At 30.3% G+C, this 23,905-nt stretch overlaps 1 protein-coding gene across 1 annotated transcript in view; it reads left to right on the top strand.

Annotated features, from left to right (window-relative positions):
• Positions 1-430: 430 nt before the first annotated feature.
• LOC148270880 (uncharacterized) overlaps positions 431-23,905 on the top strand; it is an 84,537-nt gene continuing 61,062 nt past the window's right edge. Inside the window, exon 1 of the mRNA XM_088242100.1 lies at positions 431-832. Coding sequence (XP_088098226.1) covers positions 818-832 — 15 coding nt within the window. The 5' untranslated portion in view covers positions 431-817. The remainder of the gene's footprint in view (positions 833-23,905) is intronic.

The following is a 23,905-nucleotide window of genomic DNA, read 5'->3' as shown; positions in this document are numbered from 1 at the left end:
TATAGTAGTGTTTACGTATTTAGAATAAAAATGGAACATAATGCAGTTAATAAAACGACATTTTTGTAAATCAACTGTAGAAATTATAATTTTTTAGAACTATTAATTGAAAATACCCAATAGATATAAGTACCTACATTAAATATGGCTAGATTAATTTAAAATAAGATTGTTTCAATATTGTACAAAAATCTTGTTTTTAACCATTTACATGTAACAATAATATCTAAAGTCAAGCACAGATGATGTGGTTATAGAAAAATACATGCCACATCCGCTCTACCGCTTTGATGGCCTATAGCAGAGCTATATTCGTTTGGTGCTTTTATACTGAGTGCAGTTTGTCCGCGTTGTTCGGTCGGTGGTGTATGGGGGCCCAGGTAAAGTGAAATGGGTCAATGGGTATAAAGACGGCCGCTTCGAGTCGCGCGCCTCTATTATTATTTGAATACCATCGCAAGAGCTTCACACGGCGCGACCTTTCATAGCAGCGCGGGAGAAATTCGAAAACCGAACGCCACATACGCGAAAACCCGCGAAAAAAAACACAGATAAAAAAAGAAAGAAAGCGAATGCAACCCTAAAAAAAATTGTTTTCTCACAGTGATTTTGTTTTAATATTGTGACTGTAATTACTCGCGATAAACTTTTGCATGTTTTGAATTGCTTGTGCAAAAGCTTCGTGCGAGATATTAAGACAGTGTTTTTGGTGTTTTGACTGTGCGCAGAGAGCTTTTTAAAGCAGTGATTCGTGACATTTCTTGAATAATGTTGACGTGATTTTTGTAATTTTTTGGAGTTTTTCACAACCTTCAACATGGGGACTAAAAAGGTAATATTAGGTTTTATTTTTTAAACTATTAATAAACTATTTATCAAACTATTTTAAAATACTATTGCCATTAAACGAGTAGGTTTGTACCTTACTAACTTAACATTTATCGCGCAAATTTAATTAAGTAATATGAATATATTTATTTTATTATTTGAGGGGGTCGAATGCAAAACTGATACTGTGCGTGATCACTTTTTATGGGAAGCAACTTAAAGTTAAGTTTTTTCGCTACCTGTTATACGTTAACAAGTTGCACATTGAACTAAACAATATTTTTTCTTTTTGCTGCTGATTTAGTTGGTCTTCCGAAAAACATTGATCGTGCTAAGTGGCGGTTTTGCATTTAACTTCCTCATTAGTTGATACCTACAATGATTATCCAAAAAGTTTTAAAATAAGTAAAATATTTTTGATATTTTGAAAAAATATGTGATGTAGGTAATATACATACCAGTAAATTCGTAATAAGTATTTAAAATATAATGATTGTCGCTGGGGTATTGGTTTACCATTTGTACCTGGAACAGTAGTAGTTATTAGCGTTAAAAAAGCGTTATGCTTATTTAACTTATTTAATTAATAACATTACCCGACGCAACATTCGGCTTTCGAAGCGAGGTGTGCTGATATGGGATTAGTATTTTTCAAAAACGGTTTAAAATATCTTAGATTACTTTTCAATTAGATATTAAAATATTTATTTTATGTTTATTATCTCAACAAAATATCATTTAGTATTGTTGACTAAACTAATTGGTATAAGAAGTACCTGTAAAAAATAAAAGTGTTTTTAAGGCGTTAACTAGTAGGTGAAATAATTCAGCCAAAAGAATCTCAGCCACATAAATAAAGATTTAAGCTCTGTTACTTCACAAAAGTCAACAGATCGAAGAGTTGAGGATATGTGAATATTTAAACAAAAGCATAATGGTGAATGTTACACAGTGTGTAGAGTGATACTTTAAACCTGCAAATGACTTGTCATAAGCCCAGTATATCCTAGACTTCAATATTACCGTCTCAATAATATTTTTTCTGTCTGTTGCTATAATTTTTTTTAAATATAAGGTATGCAAATTATCCGATTTCAAAGCTTTTATTACGAGTTTATCGATTTTTTATATCAATCCTATCCTCGTGAAAAAACTGTAATTCTGACTGGCCGATAATTAAAAATAACTTTTACAATATAAGAATCTGTAGGAACATAGAAAATAATTGCATAAAAAAAATTATCATGTTTTTCATTTTGTATTCGACATTTATTATTAATATTATATTTTATGTACCGCTGTTGTTTAAAATTTATTAAAAAACAATGTTTTGTTAGCTAAAAAAATTTTTATATAAAATTCTGTAAAACGAGGAAAAAGAACTGATGGTTAGTAATGGTTTAAAGCAAATAAATATTTTTAGTTTTATCAAATAATTTTTGAAAACATCTGAAGAACAATATTATTATTTATTAATAGTCTTAAAAAAGAAGTCACACGACTCTTAGTGTTATTTTTTTAAACGATATTGCATTTATAACAACGCCAGATCATAAACGAGTTCATTTAGACAGCTACATTTACAATTGGAGAAAGTATTAAAATTTTATTACCGATTTAAATTAACTAAATTGAAACTAATAAACTTTATCCAACATACCGAGTTCTTGTTATTGACGCATGGCAATCAATCGGATATGTTCTAGTAAATGATTAGAAAATAACAGGAAACTGTTATACCTGCATCCGGTTTTTAAATAATAATGAAAAAGGTAAGGTGATCCACTTGAAAATTTTCCAGTCACTGTTTTTGAAAGAACTTGTAATTATGAATTCGATTCAAGACCACATGTGGAGAAATCATTCAAATAATTATTTTATTAACACCTACGAGTATTGTAATCTCATATGTTTAAATAATTTAATATGTAGGTACCTATGTCATCAATAAAACAATTTTCTAAAACTTCTATTGGGAAAAATCTATAAAATACACATTAGATTATCCATGATACATTGCCATTGTCACTCCTTCGTTTTCTCTGATACACTAAAATTATGAGTTTAAATGTTAATGTTTTTTTTTCTATGTTTTTTGTGTTTTGTTTATTTGATTTTATTTTTCATACATTGTTAAAGGCATAAATAAGTCTGTGAAAAAAAAAATATCTAGAAAAGTTATGAAACTGGGTGTTCGCTGCATTATATGGAATCACACCCTCCAGCAAGATGTGACTTACTACGACCCTACTGGCAGTTCGACCCCCTTCCCTTCTATAAAATATTCATTATCTCTGTTGTAATATATTAATAATAATAATCAATTTCGACAATTTTTAAAGCACCGTTTTCGTGAGTAATCACTTCAAGGGCGCTTATAATAATAACATATTTTTTTGTATTAAATAATGACTTTATGATAACTTTTAACGCAACGGAAGCGACCTATTGATGGCATGACCATTTCCATGAGGTTTCGATATCTATAATTTTTTTAAAGGAATAACCCGCTAAGCCTCTATTTTCAGGCTTGTCAGCAGGTGGAATGAAGGGGATATGGAAGGATGTGATGAAAAATACACCACAACATCCAGACCAATTGAGAAAAAGATCTTTCTTGGATTTTTTTCTTGCAACTGGCGGGAATCGAACCGACACCGGCTTAACAGTTGGCCATTTAACCAACTGCGCCACGGCGCCTGTCATATAAATATTTATTTATTTATACCACAATGGTAGGCAGAGAAGAAGAAACGTATTGTATCTCCACCTTGCATACCGGGAGACCCAATACGGTTTTTTGCCTGTCCTATCGTTTGAGTACTTCATGACAAAGAAAGTTGAGTTTGTACACATTTGATGCTCGTTTTCGCAAATTTACTCGAAATACATAGGTACAAATTACCTTACGATAACGTAACGATTAATATTAATTCAATGTGTAATGACTTTTTTTAAATGTATGACTACTGACAGGTATTTGGTGGCAATTCTGCGGATCGTAATTAGAAATTGGTACTCAAATAAAATATTTTTATTTATATCGATTTATGTATTTCTGACTAGAGAAAGCAAAGTGTAGGAAGATGAATATTATATTAATTAATAATGTTTTGAATGTTATTTATTTTATATCTATTTTTTATGTTTTATTGATGTAATGAAGCGTGTTTTAAATTAGTGCAAATACTTATGTTCGAAACAAAAATAGTAATATTATAATGAAATATATTAAACACCTTTTTTTACCGATAATTTATTTATTTTTTCCACCGACCGGTTTCAAAGGCAAACAAGCTTCTTTCCTATTTTATTTCATCTTATCAGTATGCTGCCAATGAAACAAATAAATCAAGTCTTTTTTTCTTGAAAGGATGGTAATGTGAAATGGATTCTTTCGAAACTAGACAGGAGTAGAATAAAATAAGTCTTGTTTATTTGGTCATTTATTAATTTTTTCTTATTATGTTTCGCTTTTTTAATTTCTAAGATTTCCAAGTTGTCTAATTTTAATATTTTATTTTCAATATGAAGTACTTTTAATCCAGTGTCTTTATTAAAATTATGGTGATTTTATATCAGATGGTTTGCGAATTCAGAAAAATATTCTAATTTAGGCCCCTTAAGTGTTCTTTAACTCTAATATTAAAGTTTATTTTAGTTTTTCCAATGTAAACGTTGAGAAAAAAGCTTACTTTGCTTTGTAACCGGTCGATGGAAAAAAAAATAGTGGTAAAAAAATGTGTTTATATATTTCATTATAATATTTACTGTTTTCGTTTCGAACATAAGTATTTGCACTAATTTAAAGCAAACCACAAAGTTAGTGCTTCAAATATAAAATTTACAATAATATTTATTTACTTTGTAGTCTTTTAACTTTGAAAAAAAATGGATTAGTTGCACCAATTACAGTGTTATTAAAATAAACAAAACTTTATCATGGAACAACTTTTGTCGGCCTCGTGGTGTAATGGTCAGCGCGTTAGCCTGCCATGCAAAAGGTCTCGAGTTCGATTCCCGACATGGTTGATATGAAATATTTATTTAAAATGGTTTTTTCACACTAAAATATTTCACAGTCCTTGTACTGGTATCTGAAGCGTAAGACTTATCATCTTACCTTCATGTAACAAAAATGATTAAGATACGCTCGATTGGTGTACCAATGGAGTGCCCTATGCACCATTAAGTGTGGAAAGGGAATGATGATGATGATGATTTATCAAAAGTCAAAAATGTTTTGAGTTTGTCCAAATTTTGTAGACAACCCTCAGAGAGTTGTTAATATTAACAATAACATATTACAACAAAGATGAAAAACATTTTAGAGAAGGTTATATAGATCTAGGCAACTACAGGGCTTATAACTTGTCATTGGCTGGTTTAAATGGCTTTTTTACACATTGTGTAACATTCAACATTCTGCCTATATTTGAACACCTACATTCCTTCCATTCTTCTATCCATTGATGTTTATGAAGTTTAAGAGCTGAAACCTTCATTGGTGCGGGTGAGATTCATTTGATTATTTCACCTACATATTAAGCAACGCCTGAAAAGATCTATCAACTGATGGAAGAATTGAAGAAATGTAGATGTTCAAAAACAGGCAGAATGGTGATTGTTACACAGTATGTAAATTGACCACTTGAACTAACAAATGACAGGTCATAAGTCCTGTAAATGCTTAAACTTCCAAATTCCCTTCTCAACACGTTTTCTCCCTTTGTTGCAACAAATTTAGATTTGAATCTAGAAAAAAAATATAGTAAACTTGAACACAATACAAGAATATCAGAACAATATCACATACAACATTTCAAAACGAGACAAGGACAGGCGAGATTAAAAAATCAAGGCTGAAATTATACAATAAACTACCGGACAAAACTAACGAAAAGACTCAGACAACCTTTACAAAAGATGTTGCAGGGAGCTCTATACCGGTTAAAGATATAGTTGAAGACATGAGTGGATAAAGGTGTTACGTGACAAAAATAAAAAGCAGAGATATCTGAGGTAAACAAGTCAAGTCCCAAGTCCTCGGAGAGATCTGTTGATTTGTGAGTTGGGTTCCCAGAAATCGGAAATCTATCAAGTAGTTCAAAGTAGTTCATTGTTATGATTTTTTTAATACATTTACAAAGAACTTCGTACAATTGAATGCTCTAATCTTCACTGCGTTTAAGAATACATTTTTTATATCCAATTTCCCATAGCATTGAACTTCCTCATTGGTAAGCCATACCATGCAAATTTAGACGCAAATAGAGGAAATGAATGTTTTCCTAATATTATTGGTAATCCATACTATGTACCCACAATGTTTATTTGAATTTTTTGATAAACTGGTTTTCTTGGGATGAGTTCTGAGATACAATAACCTGGATCTGTTTGGTCCGTTTTCACTTACAAACTTTGTAAGCATTATTCATTCATTCGTAATTACCGGAAGATATCTTTATTCAACTCAACATATCGAGCATGAGTGTATGACACAAATACTCGGGTTGCAAATTTACTTACGTAAGCGGTTTGCGAAAGTTCGCCTTCAAACAAAACAATTGTATTAATGAGTTTTTTGAATAGATCCATTTACAATTGGAATTAAGTTATTGAACATGTAAAGTTTAGGCATAAAATAAAAGAAAAATCCCGCATGTTTCTTAACACGTATTTGGAATTACAAGAAATAATGAAGTACAACACAATAAGAATAATCTGTTCAAATAGTAAATTATTATTTGAATATTTTCCACGTTTAATATTAAGCATATACGCCATAAAATATTAATAAAAATTTAATTGCTTATCGGTTTCGGGTTACATAGGATCCTTTGACAAGGCTTCAAATAAAAATATACGAATAAATTTATTTATTTATAAAAAAAACTTAGTTTTTAACCAAGGACTTTTTTTATATATTTTTTCCAACGGCCGGTTACAAAGCTAAACAAGCTTCTTCCTCAAGGTTTACTTAACTAATTAATTCTTTCCTATTTTATTTTATTTTATCAGTTTGCTGCCAATGAAACACATAAATCAAGTCTTTTTTCTTGAAAGGATGGTAATGTGAGATGGATACGTTCAAAACTAGACAGGAGTGGACCAAAACATTGAAAATAATTGTGGTTAAAAACAATGTTTTTTTATTTATTTTATTAAAACGAATTACCACAAATTTAATGCTTCAAAAATACTATTTTTTATTGAATTATTGTTTATTTATTTAATGATTTATATGTATAAAATTACATGTGACAAAATTAAGTATTTTCATGTTTCGACTTACCAGATAAAACCGTGTTAAGTCTGTTTACACAATCATTCAAATCATATACCTACATATAATTAAATCATATAAATATATTTTTATTTAAAATTATACTGGCATATACGAGTATTAACAATATATAACAAATCAATATGAACTTTAAAATAAAAATACAGATGAGTAATTTCAATTTTTTTTATTATTTATTTAAATATACAATAAAGCACTACTGCAAGTTACAATGTACATATTATATTATATTATTAGCCAATTACAAAAACATATTCATGGTCCAACATATAGACCATAAAAACAATGGTAAAAAAAAGTGAAATAGTCACCAATACACATTATGATACATAGTTAGAGATGAAGAGTCTGGAAGAGCATGGAAAAGATCCACCTCTATCGATAGGCTATTTAACAGACCAATCATTCTCCCCACAGGCATTATCAACGGTAAATTTGTCCTGCATTCAGGAAGAACAAATGGTCTGTGTTGCCTAGCTCGTAAATAGTTGCTCGGTACATATAATTTTATGCGCTCTAAAATGTTGAGACTGTAAATTTTCAGTTAATTTTCAAGAGTTCAACTTTCATTATTTTTATCTTATTCAATTCAGTTTATGTACATATGTACAATATAACATGTATGTAGGTACATTGGCAATATGTGCAATATGTTCAATATGTTCCGACCAACTTTAAACAGACTGGTATAAGTTGGCCAAGGTGCGTGCGTACTAACGATGTTTAAAGCTATCTGTTTAGTGGGTAGATAGTGCTTGTATATTCGTTTAATATGGACGAAAATGTATGCATTTCAAATATATTTATCTTCAATATACTATTTTCCTTTTTTGTCAATGAAATTTCCCGATTTAATTATCTTAAAACTCTATTTAGTATACATAAGATATTTTTTTGTCATGTAAGGTATAGTGATTAATAAAATAAAACGAGTAAATAATTGCATCGAATTCAAAACTATAATATAGATCAGCGTGCGTATAATTGAATGCCGGTATTAAGATGTAATTATTACGATGGAAGAGTTGAATTGTTGGTCCAGTAGGAAACTGACAAAGCTATTATATTGTTGAGATAATAATGATGATGACGATGTTATAAATCATTTTACTATATCCTATTAAACTTTATTTAGTGATGCATCACTTTCCGTGAGAAACTCTTCTAAGACACTTCAAACAACACCGTACTTTAAATGGACATTTTAATCAATGCATTACCCGAAGAATTTTCATTGTTTTTTTTAACCATAAATAATTTGATTTTATCATTAATCATATTATCAAACTAATTCAAGCAATAGGTTGTATTATTATTTTAATCAATCGATTAATGAACCTTTATTATTATGCAGTGCATAAGGTAGAAAATGCATTTTTGCACTGATACACTAACCTGAAATGATATTGAAACTATACCAGTTCAAGGAGTGTGATACTTCAGTGAAAAATTCCGATTTTAAATAAATTTGTCATATCCTTGTAGGAAATCCCGCACAGGACCTCGAGAATGGCATATAATACTAATTTTAGTTATAAAATCTGTACATAGGTATAATCATCTCAGAAATGTATTAAATAAAAAATAAATTATATTTGCATTCTTACAATTTAGCTAAAAACTTCTATTAAAGACTAATTTTCGGAATGTCTATGTTAGAAAATGGAAAATAATTTGTCGTAGAACGGGGTTTAAACCTCAACCTGCCTCATCTCCTTGACTACAACTAGTCGGCGACACTACCACTGTACTAAAACCCGTTTTTTGTTATTTAAGACAAATGATTAAAACGTTTGTTTTGAATTGACGTTATATCAAACATTAAAACAAAAAAATTAAACCCTTTAAAATGTGTAGGTATCGACTTGAATAATAAAAACACTATGATTTCAATGTTTGTATTTTTAATGATATGGTCATGAAAGAGAAAACTATCAATGTTTTTGCGCTCGTATATATTCTTTAATTGATTTAATTGTAAGTATTGTTGATTTTTTTAAATGCATCACTATACTAAAGAACGTAAAATATAATCCGATCACGCAATTTCCTCTATTCTTGAAACAGATAAGCGTTAATTGAATAGGAAATACATTTTATGAAATCACGTCACTTTGCGAATGTGGCAAATACCTTTTTAAAAAGTTGATGGTATATTATCATAAAATGTCGTTTTTTATATAATAAAAAATGGAAGGAGGACATCACATACAAATATGGTGGAATCAGGGGAATTCTAATAAATAATTAAAATTATTATCTTTATATTTAAAATTTAAAATAAAGCTTTTAAATTTACTTTGTGGTCAAACATTTTACTAAACGTCTCGAAACCGGTGGACATAGAAAAGTCGGTAGGTGGTTATGTACAAATATTTAATAATATTTAGAAAAATTATCGTTTCGATAGTTCAGAAAAAGGAGCAAAATGAATAGGACAGTAGAGAAATATATGTTTGAACATTTTCTCACCTAAATGGCTTTCACACGTTGGGGAGTTTATTTAACGTCGCTAAGTTAACATCATTTAACCTACCGTATGAGATCGCAATTTATAGATACTCAAATGGTATCTATCAGTTTCTTATTTATATTAACTGGAGATGAAGACTACCCCAGTGAATCAATAATTCATGAAACAACTCTTTGGTATGATTTACAGTTATTTAAGTGTCTCCTTTTATCGAATATTTTCAAAAATGCGGTATGAATGATTTATCAATAAAATTTATCCCCGCATGGCATTATCGTTCGGCACGAATCTCAACATTTGTGCATTTATCGTTCTAAATATATGTAGGTATTAGGTATTATACTCGTTCCTACATGCATACGTAATTTCATTGCAGTTTCTCCAGAGAGTTTGCGACTCGAATGCATTTAAAATACTTTGATATTTTCTAGTCACTCTGGAAGCTTCTTAATAATTATTTAATAACTTCGACTAGGTTTTGTTATAATATACACTGTTGGAAGCATAATAAGTTTTATTTTTTTATTTCACAGAAACACACAGTCAAAATTATTAAATTATATAATAAAGATAATGTTGAAAGACAAACCAGCGAAATTTCTAAATAAAAATATTATGTAAATTATGGTATATTTGGAAATGTGTGCGTGTTATATATCTAAATGGGTATGTTTGTGTGTATTTGTGTGAGAGTAAGTGTTTAGGAATTTGTTAGTGTATGCAACAATAAAAAGCAAGTGGGAGTGTATCGCAGCCAGATCGAATGAGTCTTAATTTATTTTTAAATAAATTAAGGGGCAGTTAAATATATCAGTAGGTCGATTTTTAAAATTATTATTTGAACAAGTACGATAGAGGAAAGAGCAAGAGAGTGCATAGTTAGAGCTACAGACTGGCAGATGGAATACATATTTATTTCTTGTCACGAGAAAGGGGACATTAAAATTTATTTTGTTAGTTAAAAAAAAAATACATGTATATTTTGGGGGAACCTTACTTCTCATTTGCGAAATGTTATTGTTTGAAAGTCAAACACATTTTTCACTTTGTGGTTTGACATTTTACAATTTTATTTTTAAATAAGTTAATGTAAGCCACTTTAATTTACAGTCTGGTAGCTGAAGCGTACGACTGACCATCGTACCTTCATGTAACAAAGAATAATCAAGATTGTTGTTGTTGGTGTACCAATGCAGTGCCCTATGCTCCATTAGGTGCGGAATGGGAATGAGATTACAAATTTATGAACAAATAACTGTGCAATATAATTTTAACTAAATAATGTTGAATTAAATTGTACGGGCCTTACAATGTTGGTGTACTCGATCATGTATGAGGTTGTGGCTTTGTTTAATTTTTTTATTAAGACTACCTTTGTATTGTAGTGAAATTGCACGCAATAATAAACGCCATGTAAACATGTGTGAATGCAGCTCGTATAATTTTAATTATTATGCTTCCTGAATGTCTATTGTTTATTAAAAGACTTTATATATTTAGAATAAAAACAGTTAAGAAAATATTCACGATTTTGTGATTTATCCGAATATTAAATTTTTTAATGTCATTTCAACTTGTAAATGTAAATGCTCTGTAAATTGTCATGTAAATGCTCAATCTTTTATGTTCTCTTTTTAAAAATATTATTTTTCTCTGTCGTAACATATGTCGACTTTGAACATAGTTTATTATAGGTTCAATAAGGAAAATATATTTTTTTAAAGGTGTATGAAATACTGTAAGGTAAAAAATTTTTTTTTTTGCTAATTATTAGTAACATAATTTTTATTTTTATTTTGTAATTTAGAACGCAAAAACAGTCATTCCATTGACCACGGCCCTAATACGTTTCGATTCATGTTTATTTGTTCCTGACCATTCAAATTTGTTTAGAACATTATCACGATCTTGACGTGACAATTGTCAAGGCCAAAGATGTTGCGTTTTTTTAGCAACGTACTTTTATTGAATTTCTCTTTCACATTTATGTATGAAAACTTCTCTTCCCAATATCCATATTGATTTTGAAAATGTAATTAATTATTCTAAATCCTTTTCATATATTTTTGTCGGTATTCGTAGTATGTGATATTTTTCTGTTATTCAAAATATCTTATGCGTATTTAGTTTTCCCATTTTCGTTACAAATATAGTTCACAGATTTATACGTTAGTTTGCAAATCTTTAAAAGCAAATAAAGTGGACCTATTTATAGAGAACCAGAGAGAAATTTCTCAAAAGGTTAACTAGTATGTTACATATTATTATACGTATATTCTTATACAGATACTTAGCATAGATAGTACATAGTTCGTGATTCTCTCAAGTTCAACATTTATGAACTGATCAATAAGTAACTAATGAAGTTTAACTAAGCGTTTAAACCATTTGATTTTCGCGCGTTTGCAGTCAGTTATCGGTTAAACGTCAAGCAAACTGCTTCAAAGTCTCGCAAATGCAAGTCTGACAAAAGAAATTTATTGAAGAAATGACAGACGATCGTTTATTTACAAATCCATAGGAAATTTATTGCATCACGCGAAATGCCATTTCGTTTGAAAGAGTATATTATACGAATTTATCCAGTCTATGTTTGAGGCAATTAGTTTAAGTAAAAAAAGTTAATAAACATGTATAAAACAAAAACACATGTCTGCTCCCTAGCTGGGGCATATATTGTCCACAAACTGCCTTCAGGCCTCTCTGTCGACTACTAACTGTTGTGCATACTCCCGATTTAGGTTCGCTAGTTCTGACATCGATGAACGTTAATTCGGCATTCGCAAAAGGGAAATATCACATACTACAAATACCGATAAAAATATAAGAAATGGATTTAGAATAATTAATTGCGTTCTCCAAATCAATATGGATATTGTGGAAAAATGTTTTCATGTAAAGCTTTAAAAATTAAATCATAAAAAAAAATGTCATTAGAAAAACGCGACATGTTTGGCATTTATAGTTGAGACGTCAAGATTTGTGATGATGTTCTAAAAAAATTGAACGGCCAGGAACAATGTTGAAAGTAATCATGAATCGTGCCGTATTAGGGGCGTGGCCAACGCAATGACCGTTTTTACGGGAGTTAAAAATTACAAATTAAATAATATTTTTAATGCTACTATTTTATGTTATTCTTGTACTTACATTTTTGTTGTCTATTGTTTGTGTCTATATTGTTATTCATGTTGTTCTTATGTTTATTGTAAATTAATGTTTTTTTTTGGCCGATGTTATCATGTTTTGCTAGAAAGCCCTAATAAAGGAAAAAAATATTTAAAATAAGTTTTTTTTAGCTCGACTGTATTTCATGGTCGTTATTTATTAGTTTATAATTGAATAAAATATTTAATGTTCCTGAACTGGCACCTAAGCGTAAGGTACTTTACCTTAACGTTACAGATTTCCAAGTTATTTGGTATAGCAATGCAATGCCCTATGCACCATCGGCTGCGAACTGCGATTTTATGATGATGATGATGATAAAGTTTATTGTAAATGGGAAACATGTTTTGGTAGTGCGAGGTTCGATCTTCAGTTCCTAGCTAGGTTGCAACACATACGAATAATCCATTAAAAATGACATTCACATTAGATAGTTTTTCTCTCGTTAAAGCATTTGATTCTTCTCGTTATTATTTACATTATCTATTGTCAAATAACACTGGCCAGCGACCTAATACGTTTAAACAACAATTCTAATAAAAAAAATTAAAAAAAATGTTTTTATTAGAATTGTTGTTTTAATTAATGAAATAATATTGATGTTTTTTGTTGATATTTCTTGATAAAACTCCATAGTTAATGAATATGACAAAATTATAAATAAACCTATCAATGAAACCTCTTGGTTTTGTTTTACTTTTTATTATTTTGACCAACGAGCGCTTTCGCCTAAGTAGGTATCTTCAAGACTGGTGAATTGTTTAGTTTGCTAACTAGTTTGTTTAGTTTGCTAACTAGTTTGCTAAACAGTTCATTTTAGTGAGTTTTTGGACTGAAATTGGGATTAAGCTTTTATTATTTAAAAGGTGGGAAAAGAACACATGGCGAGATACAACAGAGTGGGAAATACATAATAAATAATAAAAAGTAAAACTAAACCAAGAAGTTTCATTGATAAGTTTATTTAAAATTTTATCATAATCATCATTAATGAAATAGATTTTAGCTATTGGTATTTATTTCCAATACTGATAAAAAATAGACTCTTTGAAATCCAATATACGAGGTTCAAACTAATATAGCAATAATTTCTCAACTACAAAAAAAAACCACGAAAATTAATTATTATTTCTCTTATTTGAAATATTTTTTACATCTGTGGTTTTAATCAGGTTTCAGAAGGTTAGGACATTCTCAGTTTCCTCAATGAGGAAGTTCAGCCCCACGGGAGATTGGATTTAAACAATGTATTCTTACGCGCGGTAAAAATTAGAGCATTAAATTGTACGGTGAAGTATCTTGAAAACGTATGAAAAATATAATAAAAACGTACTATTTTGCACGACGTCTCTAGTTTTTCCGCCTCAACCAACGATAAGATAGTTGAGATAAATTTCCGGTTTACCGTAAGTAAATAAACCAATCAGTAAAACTCATCGAGCAGAAGTGGAAGAGAACTTAAGACGTCTCACGCAAAGTAATTTCAAAAATACAAAGTTTAAAAAAGCATGGTGCTAATAATAATACAAAACATAAAAATAAAAATATTTTTTTTTTGTGTTTTTTAATAGTCTAATAACAAATAAAAAAACCAATGAACTTCCAACTTCAATAATATAATACTCATAGAACGCGGATTAAATCGGTGCAACGTAAAATTTTAAAATCGTTAATATTTAGAATTGGATCAAGTACTTTTATTTTTAACTATTTTGATCGACTAGAGTACTTGAGTTTAGAATTTAGAAGGATTTTGGCTGGTTTGATATTCTTGCAAAAAATAATATCTAACTAAATAGATGTCCATGATATTCTTGCTCAGATTAACCTTAATGTACCTCACAGGAACTGCGTACCAATGCTGTCTTTGTCGTGGGAAATTATAAAACCAACATCGGATTCTTTGCCAAGGATCCTCGGAACAATGAACAAAATTTTATTAAATGGTATTGTTGATGTGTTCCTACAGCAAAGGCAAGCAGAACTACGGGACTTGGGAGGATGCACAGGAGCTGGCAGCTGAAAGAGATGCTGCGGGAAAACATTTTTGTAAAGGGAATATCGGAGTCTAGGCTTATGACCTGTCAATGTTTTCCCTCTCTGTTGCAACAAATTTAAATATGAACAACTCCCTAGGGAGAAAATCCAGCCAGTTGGAATTATTTGGACATACTCAAAACATTGTTGAATTTCTTTATTGTTGTAATAACATAGTTTTAATAAAATATTGTATTTCCTAAATTACAATAAAATGCAAAACAAAAATGAATTCATCGCACAATCAACTTAATTCACATTTTAATGGAGAATCACAACCGTAACCAGAACAATAACCAGATATGACAGAACAATTACTTACTTCAAATTAGATCAGTTTTTTCTTGTGACCTTCTAAGCAAAACTTTCTACGCCAAATTTAAGGTGTCACATTGGAGTGAGTTTTTTCGTCACATAATTTGCGAGGTATGCGGCAGAGTAAATACGGGTACACCAGCAGTGCAGCGCCAGCGGCTTGAAGATTACCATCTTTGGATTCTTCTGTTTTCATCAAATTAAAGTAATGAACTCTGTAATTTATGAGAGTCAGTTATTATTAACACAATATGGGTGACCTCGTTTAGAAATAATATGGCCACAATCTAAAGACTCAAAGCTATCACATAATAACCTAAAACATTTTCCTAATTTTATCGTAATTTCTTATTTATTATCTTTGCTTATCTTTTGTTTTGTGTCGTGCTCTCTCGTATACAGATGTATTACTGTATTAGCGTCATATTCTTTTTTGAATAGCGAAGATAAATACTTTTTAAATTAAAATCCAGCGTTGTTGTAGAAATTTAACTTTCTACACCCGGTGTAAAAATGTCCATTTGAAGATCACAAAAAATACAACTTCATCATTGAAAAAAATATGAGAGATATCTAATTTCATTTTATTTATTTATTTTTTGTTACTTTGAGAACATTACAAAGTATCCAATTAATTATCAACACAATTCAAAATATACATATCAGATTTATTAAATAGAAAAGAAAAAAAAAAGTAAATTGTCATGTAAAATTGACATACATATTACAATTTGGAAAGTGCCCTCCTAAGAGTGATTCCGCTGTCATGAAATATATCGACATCCGAGACGATACGATTGAATAACACGATTGCTCTACCTACCGGCATAACCATTGGCAGGTTGGTTCTGCATCGTGGTAGGTAGAACAACCTGTGTTGCCTTTGTTGAAGATAATTATCAGGGACAAATAGACCGAATCCATTCATAATATCAGAATTGTGTACGCGACCACCAATGAGTTGAAAAAAGTGAACACCCAAATGAATATTCCTTCTTCCCAACAATGATTGGTAGCAGCATTCCTAGTAAGAAGTCAGTTAGTCATATATAAAGTCTTGTATCATATGTAGCCCAGTGTGACATCACAGCCACACAAGAGTTAAGGATTTTTAAAGGTCTTCCTATCGAATTCGCTCATCATTAAAAAAAATCTAGTAGCTTTATTTGTTTTCGATCTCATAAACTGCAATATCCATTTACTGCTTACCTTGCCCCCTTCCCTGGGAGCTGGTCTAATAACACAGAAGGCTATTGCCATTCTTCCTCGTGACCAATTTGCAAACACACGAATAGTAGCAAAATCTAATAATTCACTTATATATTCAGGAGGCTTATTCGGTCACATTTTTGTTTCGTAAGTTCTTTCGTTCGTCATATATTCATCCCATTCTAATGCAGTCAAAATCATATTTCACTCTCGTTCCCTCTCATTTGATAGGAATGAATTAAAGAAACAAATTACTTACAGAAAAAGGCCACTAGTTACAAAAATCCATTACCATTCTGGTATTCGTGCCGACCTCGTGGTGTAGTGCTCAGCGTATTTGCCTATCATGCAAGAGGTCTCGGGCTTGATTCCCGACATAGTTGACATGAAATATTTATTCAAAAAGGTGATTTTACACTAGAATATTTCATATTCCCTGAACTGGCACCTGAAACGTAAGACTGATCATCTTACCTTCTCGCAACAAAAATCATTAAGAAACGCTGTGATTCACCAATGCAGTGCCATATGCACCATAAGGTGCGGAAAGGGAATCATTGTAATGATGTTGATTATAGTATTCAATACAATTTTAACAATATTAATTTATAAAGGGATTTTTACATTTAAAACAGGCCATAAAGCCCAATTACATCACGGAACACCCAGGCTTGAGAAAAATCACATTTGAATTTTGTGTTCTCACCGAGAGTCGAACCCGGAGCCTTCCGTGTGTGAGTCAAGCGTCTCGACCACTGCACCACGGAGGCCGCCCATTTTACCCATCGAGTCATTAATACTCGTCCAGGGATCTGGTTCTTCCACACAATGAAATGTATTCTTCATCTGCTCGCATAATAGATAAACTAGCCGTTGACTATAGACAATTTGTTTATTATTTATACGTAAATCGCCGGATTCTTTTAACTTTTTTCTATGGAAATATGTTCGTGTATTCCTTTACAAAATGTATTTCAGTTGAAATCGTTCCCGATAGAAAACGTCAAGCACACAATTAGAGTGAATATGGATGCATGTTTCAATGGGAACGCTTTTTTTCTCATCCGAAGAATAAATAATGGTTTTTACAATAAAGTCACGCCCATAGAATAGTCGCTACTTCGATTCTTTTGTTTAGACTCGGTTTACAAGACGTTTTCACATTTCCAGTAACTACTAAGGTTCAGAGTTTTACATTCATTTATTTATACCATAGAATTAGAATAGTCCTGAATCCGACGAAACTACTTACAAATGAGTAGTTTTACGTTTTAGCCATTAGGTACTCTGTAGACGTCGCTTAGTACGCATCTGCCGATTTAAATTCAATTATGCCGTGTTGTGTCGTTTGCAAATGTCAAAATACTGCTGAGATTTAAAGAAATACGGTAAGATCACATTTCATGTGCAAGAAACAAATTCACCAGTCATAATATTTATGAATTCGATTATTTTACCATCTGTCAGATTGTTAAATAAAATTACGTAAACATTTTGTTAGTATTGTCAGGGTAGTCGAATTTTTACACGGCTTTCTATTAAAAAGCCTTAGTGTAATATTTAACGGAATTAATTGACTTAACTACTTAATGATTATTCAACATTTTTTTTACGTTTGCCTAGTAAAAGTACCTGTTTTTTTTTATAGTCTAGTTCGTTAAATATTTTTTGTTGTAAAATATAACATGACATAACACAAAATTATCTTAAATTTGTGTATGTTGTTCACGTCTGGCAACATTACGGGGGCACTTTACGTAGACGCGCAGGTGGGATGTCGGGTAGAGGGGGGACTTTTGGACACAGTACGATGTATACAAACTTGGTTCTACGCGCCTACTGGTATATTATAATTCTATAATTTATACATTACAAAACTAACAATTACGAAAGTTTACTAATTACTTTTGAACTAAAAATTGGGCAAACAGATCAGTGTCACGTTTCAGGTGCCAGTCCAGGGACCATGAAATATTCTAATGTAATAACCGTTTTGGGAATCAAATCCGAGACCTCTTGCATGGTAGGCAAATGCGCTGACCACTACACCACGAGGCCAACAACCACGTGCCTTTGATCCGGGAGAAGGGTTGCCAGATTTTGCCAGGGTCTCGCCAGGACGTTCTGGGATGGGGAGATGTAGGAATAAAAATATTACGTTTTGTGATTAATTTTCAAAAATTTTATTTAAATATTTATCTAGCATTTTACGTATCGTTTCTTGCGGGAAAATTACTTGCTAAAGATACTTTTTTGATGATTTTACTTTGAGCAGTTCTTTTTTCCCTTTTACGTATATACTACCTGTGGATTTCATCTAATATTAATACTGCAATATTGATTATGCAGTCCCTGGCAGCAGATGACTTCTTCCATGAGTCTACTGCACTGGGCCGACATTAATGATGTAAAAACGAATCTGTAACTTTGAATCGGGATAGTTCATTGGGACGTTAGGACAGAGGGTCTATTAACGGTGACAGTCCCGATATATCAGGACGGATGGCAACCATATCCGCGAGTCCACAACACAAGCCGGCCATGATTTTTTCGTTCCTCACAAAGTCAAACTAACGCACACCAGAAATAGTTCATAAAACAAATAATTATAGACATTGTGTGCCATTTCATATAGAAATTGCAGCAACTCATTATGCTATTAATTCACCTATTCCAAGATTGCAGTCTAGGGAACCAGATCAGTTGTATAGGTGCGAAGGTTTTCACGGTTACTGTTATCAATTTGTTTATTTTTTGGGATACGGTGTGTGTTGGATTTGTTCCAACGTTTCGGCTACCATTACAGAAGTCATCTTCAGGGTAATCTGAATATTTTGTAGAAAAAAGTACTAGTAATTTGTACCGTGTCTCAGTTGGCAGTAGGCACATTTCTATTCATTTTTGTAGTATGTGGTGCTGGGAACCATGTTGAGTTTAATTTCAGTCCGTCGTCTTTGTTTATGTTATTTGGGTGTCTGTGTATTTCAATTGCATCTTTTATTATTCGTGCACTGTAATTACTGGGTTTATGCAAAATTTTCGGTTGAAAAGTGGAAAAATGTCCGGTGACTATAAAGTGTTCCGCTATTGCAGATTTGTCAGGATGCCCAAATTTACACGTTTTTTTTTGTGTTCGTCAATTCCGATCAGTTGTATTGACATTTTTCGCACGACCCAAATCAAGTTTCAACTTGCTACCAAATAAATAGTTCTGTATTCTGACTGCTGTTTAAGTATTTATATTAATAAGTAAAAAAAAAAAAGAACTGTATAAATAAATGCATTTTATATATATTACATATACGTATGACTAGATTTTTGTATTATTTTTTAGAGTAATAAACTGCTAAGCCTCTATTTTGAAGAGGAGATAGGATAAAGGGTATATGGAAGGAGGTAATGAAAAATATACTACAACGTTGGCCGTCTAACCAACTGCGCCACGGCACCTGTCAAATTGATTTATGTATTTATTTATTTTTTTTACCAACAATGTATAAAACGACCGTGTAATATGTTTAACTATATTGTTTTTAAATTATTTCATAATTTTGTAAAAGAAAACTGTTATGTTTAAATGCATTTATGTTTATGTTAGTAAAAGGATTTGTGCCATGTACACCAACAAAATAAAAATAAAGACGTTTCTCAAAACAAAAGTTAAGAAAATGATTAAACTTCTAGATATTATAACAATTGATCAAAGAATCAAATTCAATGTTTCTAATGAAATAAGCAAAATTATTAAAGGAATAGTTTGGATATATTTTCAGAACAAACTAAAAAATAATGAGTTCTTTCATAACTATGCAACAAGAGAATCTTAAAAAACGAGAAAAAAGGTCAAAAGCAATGTCCTATAACTGCCTTATGTACAAGGGAATAAAATAAATTGAGGAAATGTCAGAAAGCATAAAAAATTTAAAAAATGTAAATATATTTCAAATTAAATGTAAAGAGTATATCTGTAAAAAATACGAGGTTATATATATATTGTAAATAGTGAATATACATAGGCTAATATAAGTGTAAATATAAAAAAGTTTGAATATTATTTGAAATGTACAATAGTGATAAATAATGTTAGAATAAGTATAGATGTAAATATTGTGTTCTAAATATATATTAGACCATGTTTATCATAGAACTAAATAAAATATATAATAATTCTAAAAAAACTCAGTATTTTGCTGATTCGCTCCCTAGGCGTAGAGGAGAGTAAGTGTGTAGCGTTTTTATACATTATTTTTTTTAAAGATTAATGTTAACTGAAAATTAAAGTATTGATGATTTGCAAAAATATTTTTTTCTTTCCATGCTTGAATAAATTAAAATGTAGTATTTATATTGTAGTCTCAGCACGCAAAGCAAAATAAATTTCAAATTAATTTTAAGCTCAATTTGTAGTAACGTTACTCTGATTGATTTTTTGTTTAAATAATTACTAAATTGTTAACCGTATTAATTTATTGAATTACGAATTTGTTCACTTACGAAGAGTTTATTGAATGATAATCTGCTCCACACCTGCTTACGTCTACCTGTACAATATAGTAATGTTAGTATTTTAGTTCTAACCGGGTTTAATATTATAGTCAAGTAGAGTAATGCATTTGCATAGAAAATTTCCCATGACACTAACAAATATGAGTGCTTAACACTTTGCGTCCTGGTGGATAAAATTATTTTTTATTTTATGGAAACATACAGTCAACACTTATTAATTACATATCGTCGCGTTGGGAAAACAAGGTTCTATGTAGATTCATTATATTTTTGAGAAATGAAAGTTTGGAATGAAGACATTATTTTATTTAATATTTTTTATTAATATTGTCTTACTAACCTTAATAATAATTAAGGATTGATTTCGTTTTTCTTTTGAAATTTGATGCGGATAGAACCAACATTTAAATATAAATAAAATAAAAGTTTAATGAAAAAAAAATAATTTGTTTTATAGAACTTCTTTTCCCCAACACGACAATATTTTGAAATATGGTTGAAAGACCGACAAGTGAAGTTGCAAAAAAATAATAATAAACCGCTTATTATGATTTATTTAACAAATTGGAGTCTACATTACTTTACGGGCTGTTTAACCCATTACGAAATGCAGATTGTAAATATAAGTTTAAAAGTTAATAAATAGAAGGCAGATAGCTGCTAAACTGTCGATATGTTCAGAAAAATAGATCCAATTGAACTAAAACCACTTTCGGACAAAGGGATTTTGAGTATTATTCAATTAAAATCTATAACCTACTTCCACTATTTATCAAAACAATTAGTAACGAGAAAATGTTTGAAAAGGCTATAAAAAATGGATAATGGAGTTAGGTAGAAGTAAAATGGATTGTCTCATTCGCCCAAACCAATATTGAATCAACTGCTACACAAGTGTATAGCTTATGTTAGGTTTTTGTTTTTTTCATTGTGTGTTTTGTAATATAAATAATAAAGATGTACATAAATATCTTGTTTTTTAAACTGTCTAAATATTTGTTGATTATCTTCCTTTTTTTAAGTTAATTTTCTTTGTTTATTCTCTAATGTAATTTTAAAAATATATATTGTTAAGTGTCATCGGCACGGGAAACCCCTGTGAGGTCAGATTATTATTATTATTAATTATTGTTTGTAAGCAAAAAATATGAATAAATAAGAAATATGAATTGCCCCATTAATGGGTGAATTCTGACTTGCATTTGTAAGGCTTCTGGGTGTGTAAAACAGTGCATGAGATGTCGCTCTAGTATGATTAGTTATTGAGAAAATACAAACTGATCTTTTTCAGCTTATTTGGATATAATAATATAATATAATATATACTTCCAGAAATCAGCTTATTGAAACGTTTCCCAAGAAATATTTAACGACGAGGTTCAAGTGTTTTAATCCAGCATCCCTGCTAGAAATAGCGATGGATATGGTGTGTTTATGTGTACATATTTGGATGTAAGTGATAGGGTGAGTGTAAGCGAGTGTGTGCATAAACAAAAGCATGTGGTAAATTAATAACTATCAAATTTTGCAAAGGAGCCTGATAGAATTTATCTTAATGTATTCTTAAATGAAGTAAAAAGAATTTACGAATATTTTCTCAAGTTACAATATTTACTAACAAAACTATCGTCGATGCTTTACTCTCTGGTCCCCACAATATGTAATTAAATTCATTAAAATACCTGTAAGGAGTGTAAAATAAATACAAATCTAAAATCAAATTGGATGTAAAGTATAACATTTATAGTTAAATCTAAGTGTAAGTAGATTTTACATCACAGAATATTGATTTTATTAGAGGTTAACATAAGTTGTGTCCGTTTTTCCAATTTTAAAATTAGCATCGAAAGTAAACAAAATGGTAAATGTTGTACATCATTCGAAAGAATATTCTTTAATTTACGAGGTATTGTGTTTGCCTTTACGTTACATGCATTATTTTATTTTATTAAAAGCCTTCACAATGGAATGTCAAGTAGACGAAAGTGAGCATTTTTGACACTTTTTTCTCTGTTTGCGTTCAATTGAATGAATAAATGATAAAACTAATGAGGAGAATACATTTTGAACTATTTTTTTCAAAATAATGAAGGAGAATTATCGGGGTCGGTATTAAATAAGAACGCCTTTCTCGAAAATCACCATGAAAGTTTCACTATAAAACTTTTACATAAAGTACGGGTGTTAACATTAATCGTGTCCGTTTTTTCCAAACGAAGAAAACAAAAGGACAAATCACAACAAAATTCTGCTCTACACGATGTTCTCTTTTACCTTACATGTAATATAAAAACGTATTTAAATAAATGTGTTATCTGTATGTTCCTAAATGAGTTTTTTTTTAAACTCCTTGGGAATATTGTATATAATTATGTATAATATGTTTTCAATTTAATAAAAAAAAAAAATTTTTTTTTTTCATTTAATTTCAAGCCTTCAATATAGAATATCGAATAGACGAAAGCATTTTCGAAACCGACTTCTGTTCGCGTTCAATCTATGGAATAAAAAGAATAAAGTAAGTCAGAAAGTAGCCAGTGATGTTTTCTCCTTATTCTTTTTATTCCATAGATTGAACGCGAACAGAAGTCGGTTTCGAAAATGCTTTCGTCTATTCGATATTCTATATTGAAGGCTTGTAATCAAATAAAATAATACATGTTAGGTAAAAAAGAACATCGTGTAGAGCAGAAAAATATATTTCGAATGGCGTAAGTATAACCTTTACCGTTTTGTTTTACCTTCGGTGAAAAGTTTTAAATTTGAAAAAAAACGGACAAAACCTATGTTAAAACCCAATAAATAAGCATCTTAAAATAATATGAGTGATTTCTTACGTTTATTTCTGTTTTTGGTACCGAGGTGTTAAATATTTATTCATGCATTTTTTATCACAATCGGTAGTGCAACAAGTGTATGCCTGACGATTGATATTGAAAACGATTAAAATTATTAATAAATTGTACCTCACAATTTCTCTATTGTAAATCGTGCACTGTAATTATCACATTAGCAAATTATGTGTTTTGTTTACTTTTTTCAACAAATGCACGTAAGTAAAT

This window comes from Micrasema longulum, unplaced genomic scaffold, assembly GCF_059751315.1.
Source record: "Micrasema longulum isolate JH-2025_06_02 unplaced genomic scaffold, ASM5975131v1 h1tg003302l, whole genome shotgun sequence".
NCBI lineage: Eukaryota > Metazoa > Arthropoda > Insecta > Trichoptera > Brachycentridae > Micrasema > Micrasema longulum.
This window is presented reverse-complemented; position numbering and strand designations above follow the sequence as displayed.